This window comes from Podarcis tiliguerta (assembly GCF_965153285.1).
Source record: "Podarcis tiliguerta genome assembly, chromosome: 11".
Classification (NCBI taxonomy): Eukaryota; Metazoa; Chordata; class Lepidosauria; order Squamata; family Lacertidae; genus Podarcis; species Podarcis tiliguerta.
Window position 1 is genome coordinate 15,607,515 of NC_139544.1, and position 25,072 is coordinate 15,632,586.

The 25,072-nt window shown below is 42.3% G+C and overlaps 1 protein-coding gene across 1 annotated transcript in view; it reads left to right on the top strand.

Moving 5' to 3' along the window:
* The window catches only part of ALDH7A1 (aldehyde dehydrogenase 7 family member A1), a 30,615-nt gene continuing 5,543 nt past the window's right edge, over positions 1–25,072 (top strand). Inside the window, exons 1-16 of the mRNA XM_083404104.1 lie at positions 1–251; positions 2,918–2,971; positions 3,421–3,486; positions 4,641–4,721; positions 5,125–5,248; positions 7,118–7,250; positions 9,094–9,138; positions 10,097–10,174; positions 11,237–11,334; positions 12,233–12,274; positions 13,932–14,026; positions 17,662–17,746; positions 21,313–21,419; positions 22,436–22,552; positions 24,658–24,755; positions 24,940–25,013. Of these exons, the coding sequence (XP_083260230.1) occupies positions 51–251; positions 2,918–2,971; positions 3,421–3,486; positions 4,641–4,721; positions 5,125–5,248; positions 7,118–7,250; positions 9,094–9,138; positions 10,097–10,174; positions 11,237–11,334; positions 12,233–12,274; positions 13,932–14,026; positions 17,662–17,746; positions 21,313–21,419; positions 22,436–22,552; positions 24,658–24,755; positions 24,940–25,013 (1,498 nt within the window). The 5' untranslated portion in view covers positions 1–50. The remainder of the gene's footprint in view (positions 252–2,917; positions 2,972–3,420; positions 3,487–4,640; positions 4,722–5,124; positions 5,249–7,117; positions 7,251–9,093; positions 9,139–10,096; positions 10,175–11,236; positions 11,335–12,232; positions 12,275–13,931; positions 14,027–17,661; positions 17,747–21,312; positions 21,420–22,435; positions 22,553–24,657; positions 24,756–24,939; positions 25,014–25,072) is intronic.

Consider the following 25,072-nt stretch of genomic DNA (forward strand, 5'->3'; position numbering starts at 1 on the left):
GGGGCGTGGCGGATCCTCTCCCCTTTCGCAGCCTCCTGGGCGGCGCGCAGATGGCTCTGGGGGGCGCGATGCTGCGGACGACGCTCCGCCTCTGCGCTCTGTCGCGACGCGTCCGCTCGGCCTCCGCCGCTTCCAGCGCCTCCATGTCGACGCTGCTGATCAGCCAAGGCCGCTACTCGTGGCTCCAGGAGCTGGGGCTTCGCGAGGAGAACGAGGGCGTCTACAATGGCTCCTGGGGAGGCCGAGGAGAGGTAGGCAGCCACGGGAGGGAGCAAGCCTGAAAGTCACCGCAGCCAAATTTGGAGCGAGCCACGGATTTGCAGTTCTCCATGTGCTCCCGAGCATAGACATCTGACTTTAGCAGGGTTTCCCGAAACAGCTTTATTCCTATTATTTCTTTAATTTATATACATTGCAACCAACGCCTGATTTATGTATAAGCTAAACAAGCTATAGCTTAGGGCCCCACTCTCTTGGGGGCCCCCAAAAAAATTAAAGAAAAAAAAATAATATTAATATACTTAGTTGTATTTCAGTCCAACAATTACTTTGATAAAATACATGTTTTGCTATGTGTAAGTGGTTTTAGATACCTATTAGGTCCATAAACTACCATATAACATGTATTCAACACAAAAAGCAGCAACAATTTGTTGTTGACAAAGGACAGCTGGACATATAAAGGGCTCCATTACCTTCAGTAGCTTTGGGCTCTCATCAAACCTAAATCCAGCCCTGATTGCAACAATGATTTAGCCATCATTGTAACATTATCATGCTAAAATAATTGTAAAATTATTGGAATGTATAAAATTGAAAATCACGAATTTAAAAAATCCTCTCTTCTCATATCTAATATATTTTCAAAACTGCAGGTTTTTACGATGACCCTGCCAACGTCTTGATCTGTTTGCAGCTTGTTATTATTTAAACCTTTAAAAATAATTTTCATTTATATACATTGCAACAATTATTTAGCTATAATTGTAACATTTTTACTTTCAACTCCATTCCGCCTCTTTAGGCAGTCCCTTGGGTTTATTTTCATCCTTTCCTTCATGCTCTGGATTGTCTTATTCTTTTAATCCTCTCTTCTCATATCTATCTTATATATGTTTTCAAAACTGCAGGTTTTTATGATAATCCTGCCAATGTCTTGATCTGTTTGCAGCTCCCTCTCTATACTACAATTCCCATCATCCCTAACCTCTGGTCCTACTAGCTTGGCATGATGGGAGTTGTAGTCATCAAAAAGCAGCCGACTTTGGGAAACCCCGCTTTAGACGAAAGCTGAAAAGTGAAGATTAGCTGGAAGATTAGCTGGAAGCGAAATACAGTGATTTATTGTGGTTAATTAACATGGGAGCGTTGGTAGCAAGTTAGCCCACGCTGGGGCATGTCTAACATGCCCCTGCGGTGCAATTTATATTTGAAAAAGCCATCATCCCGAGGCAGCACAATGGTGCCACAATTGCATTTCCCGATAAATTGCAATTTCTGAAGTTCTGCGATGGCCAAGTCCGGCTACAACCAGGTTGCTTTCGGAAGTCGAAATGTCCTCAGGCTTATGATGTGGGATTTGTGCCCGTTCATATTCTGTGGAAAAGGAGCCTGCCTTTTAATGTGTAACCTTTCAGTGGTTTTGAAACACACTTGATTTTGTCTATCTTTTAACAAATATATTGCCCTTTACCAGTTGCCAGAATCGGCAGGAGAAAGGGACACGTTAATCATTCATATTGTTGGGCTGAGAAAATGTTTGTCCTTTGGCTATGCTCCTACCTTTGGATCTTCTCTTTCTGGAGATATTTGGGTACCCTACTTGGAGGGCTCCCAAAGGCATCTAGCCTGGCCACTGTAGGTGGATGCTGGTTGAGAGGGAAGAATTCCAGACCTAGTAGGCCTTCCTTAGTTATTTATCATGCATATGTATAGCCCGCTCTTTAATAATATCAAGATACTATAATATCCAGAATATCAAACCATAAGAATACGGAAACGTGCTACTTAGGGTTCTTGCCTGGTCTCTTGGGCAGAGTAGGAACTGCTTCTGGATCACCAAGCAAGAAAAAATCCATAATTGGCTGCTAACTCTTGTGCACATCTGAATAATAATAATAATAATAATAATAATAATAATAATAATAATAATTTATTTATACCCTGCCCATCTGACTGGGTGGGCAGCTCCCAACAGAATATTAAAAATACAATAAAATATCAAACATTAAAAACTTCCCTAAACAGGGCTGCCTTCAGATGTCTTCTAAAAGTTGTGTAATTCTTGAAATCCGAAGAGTTCCACAGGGTGGGTGCCACTACTGAGAAGGCCCTCTGCCTGGTTCCTTGTAACCTCACTTCTTGGAGTTAGGGAACCACCAGAAGGTGCTCAGAGCTGGACCTCAGTGTCTAGGCTGATGGGGATGGAGACGCTTCATGTATACTGGGCCGAGGCAAGGCTGCTATATGCGATGGACAGAGCAGCCCTATGCATAGTCTTAATAATCTACTTAGAAGTGAAACCCATTCAATTTGGCCTTAAATGCACTCGGGAGAATAAATATAATTGCCTCAATCCAGGGACTGGCAGCGGAAGGCTGCATGTTTTGTGTGATGGTACCATCTCTCCCCAGAGCAAGGCCGCTTCATAGGAATCCAAACTCAGGATCTGTGTATCATCTTATGGGTTTTCCCCACAACGGTACTGCTCACTGTGCCCATAGCTTGCTTTGGTGTGCAGATTGTGGTTCTCATTCCGCTGCAGATCAGGGTGAGTGTATTCAGATTGAGATATAGGACCATCCATACTATGTCCTTTCCCGATGTATAAGTGACTCTTGAACCTTAATCCTTAAAGCTAGAGAAGAAGCTATGTTCTTGGTGATTAAAGGGGATTGGCATATCTTTCTCTCTTTAGATCGTGACGACATATTGCCCTGCAAACAATCAGCCAATTGCCAGAGTTCGTCAGGTAAGGGTCTTTCTTTCTTTCTTTGATCAATCTATAGATAAATGCTACACTGGAAATTTTTGCAATACTCTTCGAATAGCCAAAGGCTAGGTTTGGAATGTCAGTAGAGCTAATTGGGGAGGGGCTGTGGAAAAGTAGCTGAGAGCAGTGGAAGATGGAAATTTTATGGTTGTACGCTCCCTTCCTCTGCTGGATTTAAATCACATGTGTTGAAATGGTGGTTGCGCCACAGAAATGGGTTCGTGGTATATTTCCTCTTTTATTCTACCACTTCAGGCAAACTATTTCCAAAGGTTCTGAAGCTTTTTATGTCCAAATAGCACCATCTTCTTCCATAGAGTTAGAATTTGCTGGTTGGGTACATTCTTTTTCCATTGGTGTTTTCTACAAGGGTCAAAAAATTACAAACGTTGTGACTCTTGTTTATTTAAAAATATATATTGTTACAGGCCAGTATCGAAGACTATGAAGAAACACTAAAGAAAGCTAAAGAAGCCTGGAAAGTATGGGCAGAGGTAAGTTTGAATTCCTTAATATTTTTCTGAAATACAGACAGCCTCGCGTTTACACAGGGGTTATGTTCAGAAGCACCTCGCAGGTCGGTGAAATTGTGTGTAATTGAAACCCATTGAAAAAGCCTGCAAACGATGACCCCCGTTCTGCCCCTTTAGTGACAACGACGATGACAACAACAACAACGACAATTTATTATTTATACCCCACCCACCTGACTGGATTTCCCCAGCCACTCTGGGCGGCTCCCAACAGCATATTAAAAAACACAATAAAACATCAGACATTAAAAACTTCCCTAAACAGGGTTGCCTTCAGATGTCTTCTAAAAGTCAGATAGTTGTTTATTTCCTTGACATCTGATGGGAGGGCGTTCCACAGGGCGGGTACCACCACCGAGAAGGCCCCCTGCCTGGTTTCCTGATGTTTCCAAGTCACTTCTGGGTTCGGCACGATGCGCTTACACACAGTTGTGCGAGCACTGAATGCGCGTAAACGGGGGACATTCTTTGATGAGCCACAGACTCGTTAAACTCATTTTTATTAAGCAACGCCGTTAGATTCTGATGCATTTGCCTCAATTTGTGTGAGTCCTCTTTCTGATGCTTTACGCCTTATGCTGCCACTGTAAGCAGTTGCTATTAGAGTTGTGCTTTACAGGTGGCAGTTTGTGTGATAGATCTGTGACTTCATTAGTACTAGAAGACTAAACGGCAACACCAATATTTCAAAGATGCGGGTCATAGAAAGGGAAGCCACAACTTTTGAAGAACTAAAGACGCACTTTGACACACTTGCATTTTTGAAAAGCATCTGCATCTCTCAACATGCAGATTTATTTCAATTGTCTTATGCATTCTCACAAATATATATAGATACACACACACAATGGGAAGTGTTCAGAAGCATCTGTAGCTTTTGAAATACCAAATAAATTTTTCATCGGATTTCCCTGGAATTCAGACAAGTTGTGTCACTCAAGAAATCATCCACGATATTTTTTTAAAACTGATAGGATAAGTTACTTTGATACTTTCAATGGTGTTAATAGAGATCGCCTTATCTGGCTGCATGTTATTTAAACGTACGGTTTGGAACAAAGGCCATAGTGTATCGTAAGACTGGGCTTAAACCCGTTTTTCTCTTCTTTGTCTAGGTTCCTGCACCCAAACGAGGAGAAATTGTGAGACAGATTGGTGATGCCCTGAGAAAGAAAATCAATGTTTTGGGAAATCTGGTACGGTTTGCTGCTGCGACAGTAATCGCTCTGGCTGAAAGTTTTGGGACCATGTCTAAAATACAGCCACATCTGTAAAATAAGAAATGATACAGTTTCGCTTGTGTGAATACCGTGGGGTTGCAAACCCTGACAATCTGCAACTGAGCTTGCAAAGTGCAGAGCTCTGCTTTGCCCTCGCAATTCGATTCCAAACTGTGTGGGCCAAAATGTACCACCCGGCGCCATTTTGACAGCAGGTGATCGACTGCCTGCCTGTCAGACTTGACGCATGGGAACTGAGGGGATGGGGATCCAGCCCACTGGTCGGTGCAGTTCCTTGCCTCTGATTCATATAGGGCTTAGTAGAATATTTCCTATTCAGTGATTGAACAGGACCAACATATTTCCTTAATACCGTCAGGTTTCTTTGGAGATGGGGAAGATCTCTGCTGAGAGTGTTGGCGAAGTCCAAGAATATGTGGATGTCTGCGATTATGCAGTTGGCTTATCCCGGATGATTGGTGGACCTGTCTTGCCTTCGGAAAGTAAGCATGTGTCTTTCCCTTTTATCTTTCTGAATACATAGGTAAAGGTAAAGGGACCCCTGACCATTAGGTCCAGTCGTGGCTGACTCTGGGGTTGCGGCGCTCATCTCGCTTTATTGGCCAAGGGAGCCGGCATACAGCTTCCGGGTCATGTGGCCAGCATGACGAAGCCGCTTCTGGTGAACCAGAGCAGCACACGGAAACGCTGTTTACCTTCCTGCTAGTACGTTTACCTTACCTATTTATCTACTTGCACTTTGATGTGCTTTCGAACTGCTAGGTTGGCAGGAGCAGGGACCGAGCAACGGGAGCTCACCCCATCGCGGGGATTTGAACCGCCGACCTTCTGATCGGCAAGTCCTAGGCTCTGTGGTTTAACCCACAGCGCCACCCAAGTCCCTCTCTGAATACATACTGGATGCTATTAAGTAACCCAGGGCAGGAAAATCTCAGCACTGTCAACTTTGCAGCTGCATTTCACGGCTGTTATCTTGAGCATGTTGGCACAGTGAAGAAAATTTGTATTTTCTTGTATTTTCCTCCAAGGAGCAGGCTGAGCGATGCCTTCATTGGTTCCAGCGGAATAAGTTATCATCCCTATGGATCACCTTGTATAACTCCTCAAAATGCACAAATAAACGGGATGCAAGCGTGAGATTCTCCTTGCCAAACCTTGCTTCCCCCTCAGAATACAAAACTAGGAAGAAATAAGCTCTTCTGGCAGGATTGCAGCCTTGAGATAACAACAGATATAACTTTCATTGCATGGCTAACAGTTGGGTGCTGACTTTTCAATTACTCGGCTAGGAACGCTCCAATTTTCAGTGAGCAGAGGTGGGAGGTTTAACCCTTTCCTTGCGTTGAGAGAATGAAGGATCACACCCCCACTTCCCCATGTACTGTGGTTCTAGTGAAAATCCTTGCAGCTGGCATTATGATTTTTTTCAAGCAGCACAGGTAAATAGGTTGAAATGGATGTATTGAATAGTATATGTGAAATATGTGGTATTTATGTGTAACACTGGAAACCATCGAAGGGAAGTCCACGGGTGAATAAATTTATGGGTTTTTTTTTGTTTTTGTGAAAAATCAATAAATAATATTTACAAAAAATATCATTTTTTTCAAGCAATACAGTTAAAGTACTTTTATATGAAGTACTTTTAAAGTACTTTCAAAAAGAGATCTTATTTCAGATTATATAAAAGATGCCTGTAAGCACTTTTTGGCTCAAAAAGTAATGAAATTGTACAGTAACTGGTGACCTCTTAACTTACAACAGGTGTTGCACCTTTTGAGTATATTTCATGGCTGTTGGAAAGCTGTTCTCCATGCTTGTAAAGACCACTAAATTGGGAGCAACCATTGAATTAGGCTCCTTTCGTGCTGGTTTGCGCTCAGTGCCGAAACATGGTTTAATGCACTCAAACCATGGTTCCTCAGGCTGGCTTGTTAAGCTAAGTAGAGTCTGTATTGAACCAGCGCCTCTGTGTTGAACACAGCAATAAGTTCAGATTATTTTAAAAGCGGAACTGAGTCAAAGTCGTCCTCCGAAGTATGCCGGAGGAGGGAGGGAGCCTGACTCTTTACTCAAGCTGGTTTCGGCCTTATCCACTTGTAGAGCTCATCCTATGCAAACAGAGCTATTTTGTGCTTTGAGGGGAAGGGCTCTGCCGTCCGATTATTTACTAAAATAAGCTCGGTGCCCAAAAAAACTATCACAATAAGCTTTACGACACAGCGTGCTTGTGGGGATGGAATTTGGCTAAGTCTTGTGTACACTGAGTTCCTTGGATAATGAGAAGGATAAATAGAAGAAATGAAATTCTGTGCTCATCAAATGTCCTCTCCTTGGCTTTTTATTTGCAGGGCCTGGGCATGCCTTAATAGAACAATGGAATCCTTTGGGATTAGTAGGAATCATCACAGCTTTCAACTTCCCTGTAGCAGTTTATGGCTGGAACAACGCAATTGCAATGGTCTGTGGCAACGTCTGCCTCTGGTAAGCTGATCTGTCCTACTTTATGGTGACGGTTTTAACTGGTGGCCTCTAATTTAACAACGGGCGCTGCGCCGTTTGAGTATATTTCGTGGTTGTTGGAAAGCTGTGCACCGCAGATGCAGAAACTGGGCGTTGATGGATTCCAACTCCCATGAGCTCAGTCAGCATGGCCAATGGTTGAGGACGATGGGAGTTGTAGTCTAGCAACTGGCCACCTCATGAGAAGAGAAGACTCCCTGGAAAAGACCCTGATGTTGGGAAAGACTGAGGGCACAAGGAGAAGGGGACGACAGAGGACGAGATGGTGGGACAGTGTTCTCGAAGCTACAAGCGTTAGTTTGACCAAACTGCGGGACGCAGTGGAAGACAAAAGTGCCTGGTTTGCTCTGGTCCATGGGGTCACGAAGAGTCGGACATGACTAAACAACTAAACAACAGCAACAAAAAACATCTGAATGGCCACAAGCTCCCCGACCCTTCCGTATGCTAAGTATTTATTCGCCTACACAGCAGTTCTCTGGAATGTACTTAAAGCAGCAGCTGTTTCCATTTCTTTATTGAATCTCTGTTCAGCAGCTAAGATAGCCTAGAACTACTGAGTCATATTTTTACAATGGAAAGATTATGATGCTTATTTGGTTAGGTACCCTGGCTATCGGATACTTGGGACCAAGTGAAGATGCTGGACATCTCTACCCTCTGCCTGGGGATCATTAGATCTGGACTGTTTTCACACACTAGCAACACATTCTATAGATTCTATCTGTTATATTTTATCTGCACAATCGGAATGAATTTCAGGAACCAAAATGCTTTTTCTGGGCAGCCTGAGCAGGAGTAGTGAATGAGATTATAGTTAATTGTTGTAGCTTGTTTTAACTTATCCCACCTCACTGCTTCCAGTTGGGAAGAATTTTCTTGTATTATGAATGGTCCACGTCACTGCTAAGAAAGAGGTCAGAACAGGCCAATAGATAGTTGGTCTGCCCCTGGATCAAGTGACTTTTTTTCTTTTAAGTTCTCGAAGTTCCTAAACTAGCTGGTTGTCATCTGAACTAGCCAGATGCTTAACTGAGAATCAATCACAGTCGGTCCATCGTTTGAAAGACAAGACTTTAGAGCCGTCTTGCCCTGAGATGGCAACAAGACATTCCATTTTGGTGACTGTAAGCTTGGTTTAAGGAGCCATTTCGCATGTAGCTTATACATCTGAGTTTCTAACACTGTAAGGTAAAAGGTAAAGGTACCCCTGCCCGTTCAGGCCAGTCTTGCCAGACTCTAGGGTTGTGCGTTCATCTCACTTAAGAGGCCGGGAGCCAGCGCTGTCCGGAGACACTTCCGGGTCACGTGGCCAGCGTGACAAGCTGCATCTGGCGAGCCAGCGCAGCACACGGAACGCCCTTTACCTTCCCGCTGGTAAGCGGTCCCTATTTATCTACTTGCACCTGGAGGTGCTTTCGAACTGCTAGGTTGGCAGGCGCTGGGACCGAACGACGGGAGCGCACCCCGCCGCGGGGATTCGAACCGCCGACCATGCGATCAGCAAGTCCTAGGCGCTGAGGCTTTAACCCACAGCGCCACCCGCGTCCCTCTTCTAACACTGTACCCAAGCCTTAAGTAACCAAACATTGGTGGGCTGTTACTTCAGAGTTGCATGTTGTTTTTGGAGTTCTCTCATTTTAGCACCTGTTAAGATGAAAAGAAAAAAAGAAAAGTTGATAACCTACTGCTTTAGGTAATTTTAGGCATTCTGATGTAGCAGTTTCTTAAAATATCATGCAATGTTCAATTTAAAATAAACAGTTTGGAAGAATAATATTTCCTGGTTTGTTTCACTCCAAAGGAAAGGTGCTCCCACAACGTCGCTCGTTAGTGTCGCCGTTACAAAGTGAGTTTTCACTTACCTCTATCACTAGAACCTCTGTGCTTCCTTTCTGTCTTTTGTTCATTCTTCTGCATTGTTTTAAGAAGCTGCCTGAGTGCCGCCTTCGCTGCAACTTGCATTTTGGGCTTCTCTGGTAATGTCTGGAATTAGAGGTCTATGTCAACCTCCCTACTTTGGTTGCATTAGGGAGGAATGTGGATAATAATAATAATTTATTATTTATACCCCACCCATCTGGTTGGGTTCCCCCAGCCACTCTGGGCTGCTCCCAGTCGAATATTACAAACACAATACAGCATTAAACATTAAAAACTTCCGTAAACGGGGCTGTCTTCAGATGTCTTCTAAAAGTAGGATAGTTGTTTATTTCCTTGACATCTGACGGGAGGGCGTTCCACAGGGCAGGTGCCACTACCAAGAAGGCCCTCTGCCTGGTTCCCTGTAACTTCTCGTAGTAAGGGAACCGCCAGAAGGCCATCGGAGCTGGACCTCAGTGTCTGAGCTGGATGATGGGGATGGAGACACTCCTTCAGGTATACTGGGCTGAGGCAGTTTAGGGCTTTAAAGGTCAGCACCAACACTTTGAATTGTGCTCGGAAATTTACTGGGAGCCAATTCAGGTCTATCTGGACCGGTGTTATATGGTCCCAGCGGCCACTGGAAGGTCATGTATGAGCTGCCTCTTCTCCACATAGTTCCACATCTCATTTTGGGGGGTTTCTACAAACCCTCCAGGACAGATTTAGGGGGTGAATGTGGGGGAAGGAGAGGAAAGTCCTGTTGACTAAGCCGAAGTTGTTCTGTGCATGCTTCTAGCTAGCTCTCTCCGTTGAATACAACCTTTTTGTCTGTGCATTTGGCAAGGTGATGAAACGTCAAGTGTCACTATGTCCTGCACGTGTAATCCTTTTGCCAGTGAACCATCAGGACATCTAATGAATCTTCTTTCTTTGTTTCCTAGAATAGTTGCCCAGGTTCTGGAGGACAACAAATTGCCTGGTGCTATCTGCTCTCTGGTCTGTGGTGGGGCGGATATTGGGTAGGTGCAACATTTGGTATTTTTATGCACAATTTGGGAATATAGTCTGGTGGATCTTGTTAAATCTCCATTAACCTCTTAACGGTCCTTTTAATCTACAGCTGCAAATGTTTCCTACGCTATTGACTCGTTGCATCAGAACAAGAGCGAGGCTTCGCTTAAACTGTGATCTCCTTACTAAAGCAAAACCCATCCCCTCAGTAGACCTAGATTTGACACAACCACGCTGTCCCCTGCATATCTGCTTGGAAGTAAATTCCGCTGGGTATGGCGGGGCTCACTCCAGATAAAGGATTGCATTGTGCACCCCTATCACAAATAGGATGGCTAGAAATGTCAGCTTCACTAGGAATTTGAATTTACAGGAAGAAACCACACCTGTCCCTGATCACTCATTCTAAGAGCCATTCTGAACCTTCCTCAAGGTTCAATTTTGCACACTTAAAAGGAATAGCTGTCTTGTGGCAAATTGGTGTGCTTTCCCTCCAGATACAAAAACTTTCAAATATACGTGCTCCATAATCTTTGAGTGGCAGAGCGGAACGCTAAAGCGGTGGTTTCGAAATTTTACCCCTTGGGCCATTTGAAAATCGCTGGTGGTCTTGGTGACCACTTAATGATCTTTCTTGGTGGACCACTTTATGATCTTTCTGCAATTGCCATAACTTTGGGCTAGATCCAGCATGAATTTTAATTGCGTTTTACGGCTAATATTTCTTTTGCTTCGTTGTTATTGCCATTTGCATTCCATAGAGTTCTGATTGTGATGCGATCAAATGCAGCGTAGGAGACAAAAGACGCAATAGATTCGGAAAAATGAATGCACACATGGCATGGGACGGCAGAAGGAAGCTTGTTCATGCTGTTAAAAATACAGACTTTCCGTTAGACAAATAGCGAAGTTGATGGCTGAGGAGTGTCACAAGAATTATACATTTAATTGGCACAAATGCAACATGTTTTGAGAGTGAAAGGCAGGGCTCCCCCTTCCTCCCACCCTAACATACTTCCTCATTCTACCTGTTTTGCCACTGACTAAGAATCTTCCTCTGTCCTCTGTAGCAAAGCGATGGCAAAAGATGAAAGAGTGGACCTCTTGTCCTTCACTGGCAGCACCAATGTTGGCAAGCAGGTAGCGATGGTGGTTCAGGAGAGATTTGGTAAGTGGCGTATCGTGATCCAGTATCTCTTCTGAATTCAAGGAGTCTTACAGTTTTCTATGTTGTCAACTGCCCTGTGTTCTTCAGGTGAAGGGCAGTACACAAATTCTAATAATAATAAAAATACAGTGGTGCCTCGCAAGACGAAATTAATTTGTTCTGCAAGTCTCTTCGTCTAGCGGTTTTTTCGTCTTGCGAAGCAACCCTATTAGCAGCTTAGCGGATTAGCGCTATTAGCGGTTTAGCGGCTATTAAAGGCTTAGCGGATTAGCTGCTAAAAGGCTATTAGCGGTTTAGCGGCTTAGCAAAAGGGGGTGGGGAGCGAAAAAAAATCTCAAGACTCACAAGACATTTTCGTCTTGCGAAGCAAGCCCATAGGGAAATTCGTCCTGCGAAGCGCATCGAAAAATGGAAAACCCTTTCGTCTAGTGGGTTTTCCGTCTTGCGAGGCATTCGTCTTGCGGGGCACCACTGTAATAATAATAATAATAATAATAATAATAATGCTGCTGCTGCTGCTGCTGCTGCTGCAAGTGGAAAGAGTGCTAGCTTTGGTCCAGCAGAACTCTTCCTATGTTCTTACAAGAAACATCATGCACAAGTCCTTTGCATGCACATAAAGGAATTCTGAATTGTGGCCTACATTAAGGGTTTTTTTCAGCTTACAGAAGAAGCTGCTTTTTAAAACAACAACAACTTTGACTCCCTTCTTCTTTTCTGATCCTCTTTATTTATTTAGTCCATAAATTTTACACACTGCTTGGTTGTTGTTTTTTATTTTAAAAAATACCCGCTCAAAGCGGCAAAGTCATTATGACAACCGGGCGTGAGGAGGGCATATTCCTAGCTAGGGATTGTGGGTAATATTCAATGGCTTACAGCTTTTTTATTTCAATAGGACGGTCTCTGTTGGAGCTTGGTGGAAACAACGCTATTATAGGTAATTAATATTTTCATTAAACGTTAAAGCCGGTCTCTGGCTGAGTGAATGTGCATTGCCAATGGCTTTGCTGCACGTACTTAGGATTTTCCTGGAAATTTGAGTCCATGTGGTTGACTGAAACCCAGGCTCTGCTTCATGATGAGCTGCTGGTGTTTACATTAAAGAGGGTGCTCAAAATGTGTTTTGAAGTGGCACTTAATAGCCTTTCCTTTCAAATTCACTCCACCAAATGAAGGTCTTTTGCTTCATTTGTTACTTGCCACGTTCCTGTCCAAAATTCCTCAGAGTCCTCTTTGGCCTCCTAATGCCAGCAAATAAGATTCCAGAGAAAAAACTGGGGTACCCTTGTTTTTCTTGAGCATAAAGTCAGGGGCTAGATGGCACCTCCAGTTGCTTTGTGGCGTTTGCTACAGTTCCAGATCAATGGTAGGAGCAGAATGGTTGCAGAGCTGTTATATGTGGATTGGAGTTGCAGTTCAGAGGGCCAGAAGTTCCCTATAGAAGACGTTTCTGCTTTCTCTTTTTTGTACAGTGTATGTTTTGCACTATCCAGTTATACTCCACTGTGTACCTGTCTCACCAGATCCGCGGGGAACTGGGCGATTCTCCTTGATTCAAAACAAAAGGGGGTTTTCAGCTGTTACTCAGAGTAAAAAATTAGAGTTGAAATCAGTGGATTGAACTTAGTTATGTTTGGTGATTTTAACTACTACCTACAAGTTTTTTGGGATGCGGGTGGCGCTGTTGGTTAAACCACAGAGCCTAGGACTTGCCGATCAGAAGGTCGGCAGTTCGAATCCTCGTGACGGGGTGAGCTCCCGTTGCTCGGTCCCTGCTCCTGCTAACCTAGCAGTTTGAAAGCACGTCAAAGTGCAAGTAGATAAATAGGTACCGCTCCGACGGGAAGGTAAACGGCATTTCCGTGTGCTGCTCTGGTTCGCCAGAAGCGGCTTTGTCATGCTGGCCACATGACCCGGAAGCTGTACGCCGGCTCCCTCTGCCAGTAAAACGAGATGAGCGCCGCAACCCCTGAGTCGGTCACGACTGGACCTAATGGTCAGGGGTCCCTTTACCTTTAAAAGTTTTTTAATGTGTGTGGCTGTTGGCAATTCTGTACTCTGAGGCCTTTCAGGTGTTTTGCTACTGCCTATAAAGGCCATTGAATGCTTTCAGAATCAAAACCTGCTTCTCTCTTCCCTAATGCTATTTTCTTTTTTGAAATCATTTTTATTTGGTTTTGCAAGTACAAAGTTGTAAAAATCCAAATATATATCCACATACAGAGATTCCTCCGAATCTTGGGACTCCTCGCCCCCTCTATGGGGTCCCATTTTGAACATTTACAACTGCATATTCTTCCATACTCTTAACTTTTATATCATTCCATCTTGTCCATGGTATTCGTTACAAAACAAGTGAAATCAAAATCCTGCCAATGTTTCCATCTGCTTACAGTGGTCTCCTAAACAACTTATAAAATTTTTCCCATTCTTTTATAAAGCTTTTGTCCTCTTGGGTTCAGAGTTTTCGAGGCATCTTTGCCATCGCTCTTCCCTCATGCTTCTTGACTGACTGCTCTGTGAGTGTGAGTCTCCTCCGTCTCCCTAGTTGCATCTGAATTCTCCCCTTTCTGTATCTTCTCAATGCCTTGCAGTCTTCGACGATGCCGACCTTCAGCTGGTCATTCCGTCGGCCCTTTTTGCGGCTGTGGGGACAGCAGGCCAGAGATGCACAACTGCCAGAAGGCTGGTAAGAAGCGCTGGGATTTCCGTGTCTTCTCCAAACGCCTGTTCGGATGGTAGTCGGACGCCTGCAGTGGCGTTAGGAACAGTTGTGGCTTGTGCCCGGGGCTGGATTTAGGTTTGATGAGGCCCTAAGCTACTGAAGGTAATGGGGCCCTTTATATGTCCAGCTGTCCTTTGTCAACAACAAATTGCTGCTGTTTTTTGTGTTGAATATATGCTGTATGGTATTTTATGGACCTAATAGGTATCTAAAGCCATTTGCACATAATAAAATGTGGTACCCCTGGTTATGAACTTAATTCCTTCCAGAGGTCTGTTTTTAACCTGAAACCGTTCTTAACCTGAGGTACCACTTTAGCTAATGGGGCCTCCCGCTGCTGGCACACGATTTCTGTTCTCATCTTGAGGTAAAGTTCTTAACCCGAGGTACTACTTCCGGGTTAGCGGAAGTCTGTAACCCGAGGTGTTTGTAACCCGAGGTACCACGATATGTATTTTAATATTAGATAACAGGTACAACAGCTAGACCTACATTCAACTGTGCTGTGCTGCAGTCTGCAGCTGCATGATATGTTGCCATGCAGCCAGTCCATGCAGAATGTAGGGACCCTATATATAGAAATCAGCAAACCAGTGATATTTTAGGGAGCAGGCAAGCAGGCGGGGCCCATTACTTCCATCATAGGAGCCTACACAACCCAAAACACTGTTGCAGTATGTAGGTTTTATTTTATTTGTTTTTTTATCTTATATTTTTGAAATGTACATCTAGGTTTTTTTGCCTTTAATTTTTTGGGGGCCCCCAAGAGAGTGGGGCCCTAAGCTAGAGCTTGTTTAGCTTATACGTAAATCTGGCACTGCTTGTGCCCGTTGGGGCTGGTAGGTTGGCAGGCCAACAGCTCAGTGGAGCCAGAGCCTAACAGTAGTCATAGCCTGGTAGTTATCGCTTTGACTCCCTCTTGGCCGTCCTCCTTGCTGGAATTGTGCAAAGGGCGACACTGCCACTAAGGAAAAAGAAGTGAGTAAGCCTGGCTGACAACGGACTGAGCTTGGTTTGTGCTAAGGCAGGCAAAGGCAAACTTGGCCCTCCAGATGTTGTTGGGACTACAACTCCCATCATCCCTAGCTAACAGGACCAGTGGTCAGGGATGATGGGAGTTGTAGTTCCAAAACATCTGGAGGGCCGAGTTTGCCTTTGCCTATCCTAAGGGACCAGCCTCCACCTGTTAGGAGCAGCTCTTGTGTTTGTGCGTGCCTGTTGCTCCCCTTCTGCCTGAGCAACACAATATCTGTCCAGTTCCAGCAAGGAGTTGTCGTCTGAGTGCATCAGCATTTTTAAGCACTGGTCACTCTGTAACGGTCTGACTGCCCGTAGAAACTTTTCAATGACGGACATCCGATTGGCTGCCTGTTCTGCTGGAAGGGAGCTCTTTCACTTGAAACAAAAAAAATTAGAAATTACTTGAAAGAAAACAAATAGGCCTAGGATTAAATTAGGTTATAATTAAATAAATGGGATTTAGAATGTTAAGAAAAGTGAGTAAGATGGACTATAATTGGAAATTCTTTTAGTTTAATAATGATATTGGAAAGCTGTTACTTTTAACTCAGAAGGGAGGGACTTGAGGAAGTCAACCAAGATGCTTAAAAGGTTGGATTTGTGAAGAATTAAGTTTGTTGTTATTGTTTATCTGTTTATTGTTCCTCTTTTTAAAAAAAAGAAAAGAAAAGAAAAAAGAAACTTTTCAATGAATCATTACATAACTATTAGGTATGTTCCTGTTGCAGTATTATGTAATTTATGTGAAAATACTCCACATCATAATGATGGAGTGCTCCGTTTGTTGTCGTTCATGTATGCCTTCCATCATCATTAATATAACAACAACAACAACAACAACAACAACAACAACAACTATTATTTATTTATTTATACCCCGCCCACCTGGCTGGGTTTCCCCCACCACTCTGGGCGGCTCCCAACAGAATATTAAAAACACGATAAAACATCAAACATAAAAAACTTCCCTAAACAGGGCTGCCTTCAGATGTCTTCTAAAAGTCAGATAGCTGTTTATTTCCTTGACGTCTGGTGGGAGGGCGTTCCATAGGGCGGGTGCCACTACCGAGAAGGCCGTTTAGCAAAGAATGGAACCAGAAGAACTCTGGTTAATTCCGAAGCGATTATCTTTCTTTAAATTTGTCTCCAGCACAGTTTGGATTGGGGCGGTTCTGTAAAAATGATACATCCCCCCCCCCCAATCTTTCAAGCATTGGATAAATTTTGTTTGCCAAATGAGCCATGCTTAGCCAACAGATCACAGGCTTCATAGCAGCCTGGGGGAAATCCCAAATGCTCTTTTAATACTCTTTTTTTTTTATTCCAAAACCATTAGTTCTAAACTCAAAGGGGGATTTTTGTAGAACAAGATTTCCCCTCCTTCCCCCCTGACCTGTCTTCCAAATCTCCTATGGAGGGTCCTTAAGCTTTTCAAGGTGTATTTTGGGATGTTGGAGCTGCAGGAGGAGAAAGGAAAGACCCGTTCTATTAATGGATGTCTGCTTGTGCGTGATGTTTGATGTCTCCCGTTATTCCTGCTCGCTTTTGAAATAAGGTTATTTAAATTCTGATCAGATCTCCCCAGTTCACAATGAATAGGAAAATACAGTTCTGAATTGCAGGCTTATGCAAATGAATAAAACCCAATAGGTGAAGCAGAAATGTTGGCACATCTCATTTAAGTCAGCAGTTACTTAAAACCTCATGGGTTTTAGAGAGATTTAGGAGAAGTACCTAGCTTTCTCTTGATTGTTCACAGAGAAATAATTCCACGTTTTTTCCTAAAAGACCAAAATGTGCACTGTATTCTAAGTCTTTGATTAAATGTTTTAACTCAAAGTGCTATTATTTGGCTTTAGGCAGACCGAAGATCTTCAAATGCTGTTTTATGGTTTGCCAGGCCAATTGCCGCGTAAAGAAGAGCCCTTTGTATGCAAAAGGAACTGGATTCTAGAGCCTTTCGCTGCTGCTGTGTGAATACGTTGGGCTTTGTTAATTTCCCCTTTAAACGTCTTGGCAATTTTACCCCGAGATGATGGAAGAATTTGCCAGCTCTCAAAAACGCCATCTGGTTGAGAAATAGAATGTGCATTTCTCAGTATGTATCTGGGGAGAAAGAGGAACTTGCCATAACTTAGTTTGATATTGAGGACAGCATAAAAATGGAAGTACTTTACAGTCGTACCTTGGTTTTTGAACAGCTTAGTTCTCTAACGTTTTGGTTCCCAAATGCCGCAAACCCAGAAGTGAGGGTTCCGGTTTGCGAACTATTTTTGGAAGCTGAACGTCCGACGTTCCACGGTTTCCAATTGTTTCCACGGAAACGTTTTACGCTTTCCTATTGGCTGCAGGAAGTTCCTGCAGCCAATCAGAAGCTGCAATTTGGTTTTCGAACATTTTGGAAGTCACACTTTGGTTTTCGAACGTTTTGGAGGTCATACTTCCAAGGTACGACTGTATTGGCATTTTCAACATTTGGAACAAACTTTTAGCAGCCCCATTGTTCTCTGCAGGACCTTGGAAGTTAGCACCTCTGTTGCCAATCTTAAACCTATTTTTTTCTTCTAATGTTTTCTTAGTTTTTGCATGAAAGCATCCACGATGAAGTGGTGGAGAAACTTGTAAAGGCGTACGCACAAGTCCGTATTGGAGATCCTTGGGACGGTAAGAGCTCCTCTTTGCTCTGGGAAGCATTGCGTGGTGGTTCTTGGTTGGCGTTGGAGTTTGGGAGAACTGAACAGTTGCCCACTTCCCAAACTGCCATTTCGGGGGGGGGGGGGGGTTGATTCTTCATAGCTCTGCCTCTTCCTTACAGGATTACCTGTGAGGTGTCTGAGAAGAAACTCTGTGTGCACATGTGTGTGGGGGGTTTGAACCACCCAAATGCCTTGCCCAAAACGTTGCTTCTATTACTTAGGAGTGAGAAGTTGCATTTTGGCGCAAGAAAATTGCTTCAAGCATCTCCAACTTGGGCCAAGCGTAGCTAATAGGAACTTCTCTCTCTATATATGTATATAATGGTTAAAGAAGAAAGTCTATGAGTCATGGTGAAGGGGAGAGCATGTATACAACTTCAACAGGGCTTTGTTTGTTTTGTTGCTATTTTGTTAATGTTGTTAATACTGTTTTATAGATCTGAATAGTGCCATACTTTGTGAATGATATTATATTATATTATATTATAATATAATATAATATAATATAATATAATATAATATAATATAATATTATATTATATTATATTATATTATATTATACTGAGTTGGTGTAACTAAGGGGTCAGCAAACTTTTTCAGCAGGGGGCCGGTCCACTGTCCCTCAGACCTTGCGTGGGGCCGGACTATATTTTGAAAAAAAATATATGAACGAATTCTTTTGCCCCACAAATAACCCAGAAAGGCATTTCAAATAAAAGGGCACATTCTACTCATGTAAAAAACACGCTGATTCGTGAACCGTCCGTGGGCCAGATTTAGAAGGCGACTGGGCCGGATCCAGCCCCCGGGCCTTAGCTTGCCTACCCATGGTGTAACTGATGTTTAGCTTATTTTTTAGTTGTTTTGTTAATAGTGTTACATAGATGGTAATTGTTTTATTTGGGATTTGGGATTGTTTTCCTGTTGATTTGGTAAGTATTCTATATGATTTATGCTGTATTCGTGATGTTCTATTATGTTATTTTTATCTTCTGTTTGTAAGCCACTTTGGGATTCGATTCATTTGAATAAAAAGGGGCATAGAAAAAAAAGAGGAAAAGATCTGATCCTATTCACAGTGCAACAGTCCTAGGCATTATCTGGATTTCAACATTGTGATATATCAGCAGCTTGAATCCCTTGATATGCTGATATATCACCATGTCTGGAACGTATCTTGGCTGCTTCTTCCTCCTTAGGGTTGCCGTATCTTGAAGAGCAAAAAAGAGGACAGCACAAACCGCTGCCAGCCTGAGCCCCCCACAAAAAAACCCCCAGACATTTCCTTTAAAATGTAGAAATCTGGTAATATAAAAAATTAGAAGTCACTTGAAAGCACCAAATAGGCCTAGGATTAAATTAGGATTTAATTGCAAGTAAGTTGGATTTATAACAGTAAGAAAAGAGAATAAGATAGTTAATTGCTGGAAATAATTTTAGTTTAAGAATGATATTGGAGAGCTGTTACATGCAGATACAGTGAAATTCAGAAGGGAGGGATCTGAAGAAGTCAATTAGCAATGTAAGAGAAATTGGGTTTTAAAGGGATATGTGTTTTAAGATTTTTTTTATTTTTTTAGTACTGTATTGTGTTTTCTTTTGTGTTTTTTCTTTTCTTTTTTCTATGTTATATTTGTTATAATTGTGGAAAATGCAATTTTAAAATTTGGAAAAAAATTAATGTAGAAATCTGCCCAGATGACCATGTTGGGTCCCCAAAAGAGGACATGTCCAGGTTTTCCCAGACATATGGCAACCTCGTTCCTCCCCACCTAAGCTTCCCGCCCCCCCAGCCAAGTGAGCCCCGATACCGCTGTTGATCTCATGAGCTGGAGGGATTTCTTTAAACGGTTTAGCGGAGGCAAGAAAACCTTTTTGTGCCCCAGCTGAACAAACCACTTTGTTGTTCTGTTCGCGCGAAACAGCGGGGCTTCTTTAAACAGCTCAGCGGAGGCACAGAAGCCTTTTTCCCAGCAAGTTTCATCACAGCTAGAGGAAAGTTCTTGGTCTGCCTCTGTTCTGTGGTTTGCTGCTCCCTGTGGGAGCCTGGGGAGAGCTCAGCAGGCAAAAAGCAACAGACAAAAGCATTTTCTGGTTTCGAGTGGTGGATCGTTGGGGCAAAATTTTGAACCAGTTATCATGATGTGGATTGAAATCTGGTTCTCAACGATCTATCGCCAGATTGGCCAGGTCTATAGTGCAGTTCTTTTTTTATATACATATATAGTGGTGCCTCGCAAGACGAAATTAATTCATTCTGCGAGTTTTTTTGTCTTGTGAATTTTTTCGTCTTGCGAAGCACCACTGTGTATTGACGGTTTCCCATAGGAATGCATTGACGGTTTTAAGAAAAAGGCGCAAGACGTTTTCGTCTTACGAAGCAAGCCCATAGGGAAATTCGTCTTGCGAAGTAACTCAGAAAACGAAAAACTCTTTCGTCTTGCGAGTTTTTCGTCTTGCGAGGCATTTGTCTTGCGAGGTACCACTGTACAACATATACAGTGGAACCTCGGTTTTCTAATGTCTCAGTTGACGAATGATTCAGAACTTGAATGCCGTAAACCCGGAAGAAAATGCTTCCGTTTTCAAACAAGCTTCCAAAGTTGAACCTTTCAGGTGGCTTCCATATTGAGTTTTCGATTTTCATACATTTCGGGACTCGAAGGGTCTTCCAGAACGGATTACGTCTGAAAACTGAGGTTCCACTGTACAGTCATCCCTCGGGTTGAATATGCTTCATGTTGAGCGTGTTCGAGTTGCGCTCCACGGCAACCCGGAGGTAACGGAGTGCGTTACTTCCGGGTTTTGCCGCACGCGCATGTGCAGACACTCAAAATGATGTAATGCGCAGAAGCGGCGAAAAGCGACGCGTGCGTGCGCAGACGTGTTGTTGCTAGTTACATTTGCTTCTGGATCCGAACGGGGCTCTGGAATGGATCCTGTTTGTATCCAGAGATACCACTGTATATGCATGTTTTATACATTTTATACATGTTTATTTGCTTTTCTGTTTTATCATATAATTAGTGCATAGTATGTTACAGGCAAACACATGGTATTATGAAAGGGGGGGAATCACATAAGCATAAAACATTTCTGTAAATAATATATCTCGAATTAATAATAGTAGCATAACTAGGTCCTCCAATTTAATTCACTCTTATAAACCTTAATTTTAACCCCCCTTCCACCCTTTCTCTGGTTTCCTATCTGTTGTCTTTTTGACTGCATTTTCTTACTTTACTAAATTATGTTCATTACCTTTGTCACATCTACGGCTGAGTATTTCTTTCCCCTGGTCTGCTACACTTATTTTCTTGTTATAATATTTCCCCCATATATTCTTTATATTATGTCCAGCCCTCTTTTGAATTCTTAATTGTCTTTATTTCGAGAGAAGAATGGCACCTTAGAATCTTGGAATATATAGAACTTTATGGCATGACAAATAGATGAAGAAATAAAGTGCAGTTCTCAAGACGACACAGCGGTAGGCATTGTGGTAAATGTACACTTTTCTTTTATTTTTTGCAGCAAACACCCTCTATGGCCCTCTGCACACGGAGCAAGCGGTGAAGTTGTATGTTGATGCCGTGACCCAGGCCAAACAGCAAGGTGGCTCTGTGGTCTATGGTGGGAAGGTGATTAATCTCATTAATACTTGAAAATCTCTCTATATTTTCCCTGCGATTACAAAAAAAGTTAAAGCTGTCATCTTGAACGTGTTTCTCCCAACAATGGTGCACTATTTTTCTTGGAGGATCTGCTTGCAGGATGGGTCGATGATTAGTTTTATTTCTGATCAGGGTTTTCTGGATGACGGATAATTTTAAAACAAAGCTCCACCGTAAAGCCTAGAAGGTGAAATTCCTTGGTAGTCATACTCTGAATGCACCCACTGATATCCATGGGCTTTTCAAAGTTGATGGGGAATCTACTGTCTTTGTGAGGTTACGAGTTCTGCTGAAAGCAAGCCGTTTTAGTGAAATGCTCCAATGTAATCGCATTGGAGCATCGGGCATTTATTTTTATTTTTTAAAAATAATATTTATTAGAGGTTTAATAGTTACAGAGAAAAGAAGAAAGAAACAATAATTATTTTTTTCAGAACAAAGCAATACCTTACAATACATCAAAAATAAAAAGAAAAACAAAAAACAATACAGCAAAACAACAAGAAAAACAAAAACATTTAAAAACACATCCAATATTTCCATATCTTTACCTTTCATTTACTTGTTTCATCAACCTCCTCACACCTCCCTTTTTTGTATTCTAGTTCAATTAGCTATTTCAGCAAATCCTTTCCATCTTTCTCAATTTTTTGTTCTATAATTTATCTTAACACAATCTAACCTTAACTTTTCCACTTTGGCCCATTAACAATCAGTTTTTGCTTAATTCTTTATAACATTTCTGCTAAAACCATATAACTTCATTCCAGCATTCTTCTAACATTCATTAATTTTGCAATATTTCTGTAAATATACTTTGAATTTTTTCCAACCTTCTTCCACCAACTCTTCTCCCTGGTCTCGGATTCTGCCAGTCATTTCCGCCAATTCCGTGTAGTCCATCAGCATCGGGCATTTAATGTATGATCTGTCTTGCCCAAAAACAACTGGTGCCATTTTCTTCTCCACCTTTTCCATTCCAGGTTATAGATCGTCCCGGAAACTATGTTGAGCCGACCATTGTGACTGGCCTTCCACATAATGCGCCGATCGTGCAGACGGAGACGTTTGTCCCTATTTTGTACGTAATGAAATTTAAGGTAAGTTTGGGTGTTAAAGACTCTCTTTCTTTACATGTTCAAAGGTGGTAGCATCATGAAGAAGGGAGGGGAAATTAATGGCCCCTAAAAATGGTGCTGAATTGCACGAGTCAGCATCCGAGTATTGGAAACCTTGAAATCATTTCAAGTTTTGATTGGCAGCTGGCAACAGAACATTGAGTTGGTGTATTTTTAAGATGACATTTATTCAGGGACATTTGTCACCAAATGGTGTTAAATGTGTTGGCCATAGCATGGGTTGTGTCAGACAATATATATTTTTTCTAATATTTTTTATTAGATTTTCTGTTTTACAATTTCAAAGAAACATTTTACAAACTGTAAAATATCCAGTGACTTTGCTTCTTCTCTTTTCATGGTCCATTTTACGTACCCTACGTCCCTGTATATTTTACTATAACCATTCAAATTAGTTTTCCACTTCTACATCCATCTATAATTATTTACTCTGTTGAATTTATCTTATTGCCAGCATTTTCAGCTGTATACAATTATTTTCCATATATTCAATAAATGTTTTCCAGTCTTCTTTAAACGTGTGCTCTTCTTGCTCTCATATTCTATATCTTAAATCTGCATATTTTGTCAAATTGCCAATCCTCTTTAGTTGGGACCTTTCTCACTTTCCATTTTTGGGTCTAACAAAACACGGGCCACAATTTTCACATATAAATAACCTTTTCTGACACCTGGGAATTTCAGTCTGGGTTATCCCCAACAAAAAGGATTCTGGGGGTTTTTTGGGGGGGAAAGTACTTTTAAACATTTTTTTCAATTCATTATGGATCATTTCCCAATACTCTTTTACCTTTTTACACGTCCACCACATGTGGAAGAACGTTCCCTCCACTTCGTTACATTTCCAACACTTATCTGATTCTCTTTTATAAATCTTAGCTAATCTACTTGGAGTTAAGTACCATCTATGAATCATTTTCAAATAGTTCTTTCATTGAATAACATGCAGTAAATTTCAGGTCACTTTTCCAGAGTTTCAGATCTATATTGTGTCCTGTATCTATTGCCCAGTGTGTCATTGAAGCTTTAACAAGATTCTTTTTCATTTCCCATTCTAATAGAAAACTATAAATTTTAGACAAACGTTTATCCTTACTTTGCAAGAGTTCTTTTTCAGATTGTGAGCTTTGGTCCAAAAATCCGTTCTTTCTATCTAATTTAAACATACCGTGTAACTGGTGATCTTGCAACCAATCTGTAACCCAAGGTTTTCCTTGGGTTGTGTCAGGCAATTTTGGGGCATCCTTAATTTTCCTCTCTGGAAAACCAGAGCTCAGGGCGAAAACTCTTGAGCTCCAACACACAACCAAGAGGACTATGAAAATTTGGGAGGATGGAGCAGGGCACTTTAATTAGAATGGTACTGCTCTCACAAAACAACAACAGGAGCATTCAAAAAAGAGTAAAATAACTGATAATTTGGAAAGGAAGGGTGGGCTGGAAGAACAGGGAGCTGAGAAGCAAAGGAAATGAAGAAAATACTTTGGTCTGAAAGAACCATTAAATGTTCAGTGCTCCAAGTCAGAGACAGAATTTGAAAAACCGCAAAGAGCCACATGAGACAACGCTATATTCCTCCTCCAAGGAAGAGGGCTTGGAGAGTCTGGAAAATCCTTCCCTTCCCTCATTTATATGGAGATGTTAGTTTCATGTCGAACAGCTGCAGTGCCATGTTCATATGTTCATTTTTAATAAAAAATAAATAAATAAAATAAAATAAAATAAATTATTTGTACCCTGCCCATCTGGCTGGGTTTCAACTCTGGGCGGCTCCCAACAGAATATTTAAAAAGCGATAAAACATCAACCTTTAAAAACTTCCATAAACAGGGCTTCCTTCAGATATCTTTTAAAAGTCAGTTGTTTGTTTCTTTGACATCAGATGGGAGGGCATTCCACAGGGTGGGTGCCACCACCAAGAAGGCCCTCTGCCTGCTTCCCTGTAACCTCACTTCTCGCAGGGAGGGAACTGCCAGAAGGCCCTTGGAGCTGGACCTCAGTGTCTGGGCTGAACGATGGGGGTGGAGACGCTCCTTCAGGTATACAATGTGCACTTTCATTTCCAGACGGAAGAAGAAGCCTTCACATGGAACAATGAAGTAAAACAAGGTCTCTCCAGCAGCATCTTTACCAAAGATTTGGGCAGGATATTCCGCTGGCTCGGGTATGGCTCTTCCCTTTTCTGTGGACAAAGGTGGGGGATATTCTATTGGAGGGCGGGGTATTTACATCTTCTTCAAACATTGCCTAGGTGAGATTTCCAACTCCAGCTTCGTTGTTGGAGATTGGTCCTTCTGGAGACTTGAGACTGACGTCTGCTTTGGTAATCGGTTTTCCTTCTTTTACAGGCCAAAGGGATCAGACTGTGGCATTGTAAACGTCAATATTCCAACCAGTGGGGCTGAAATTGGAGGTGCCTTTGGTATGTCCCCCCATCCCTTCTCCAAAAAAATTGTTGGACCTACAGAAAGTTCCTAAATT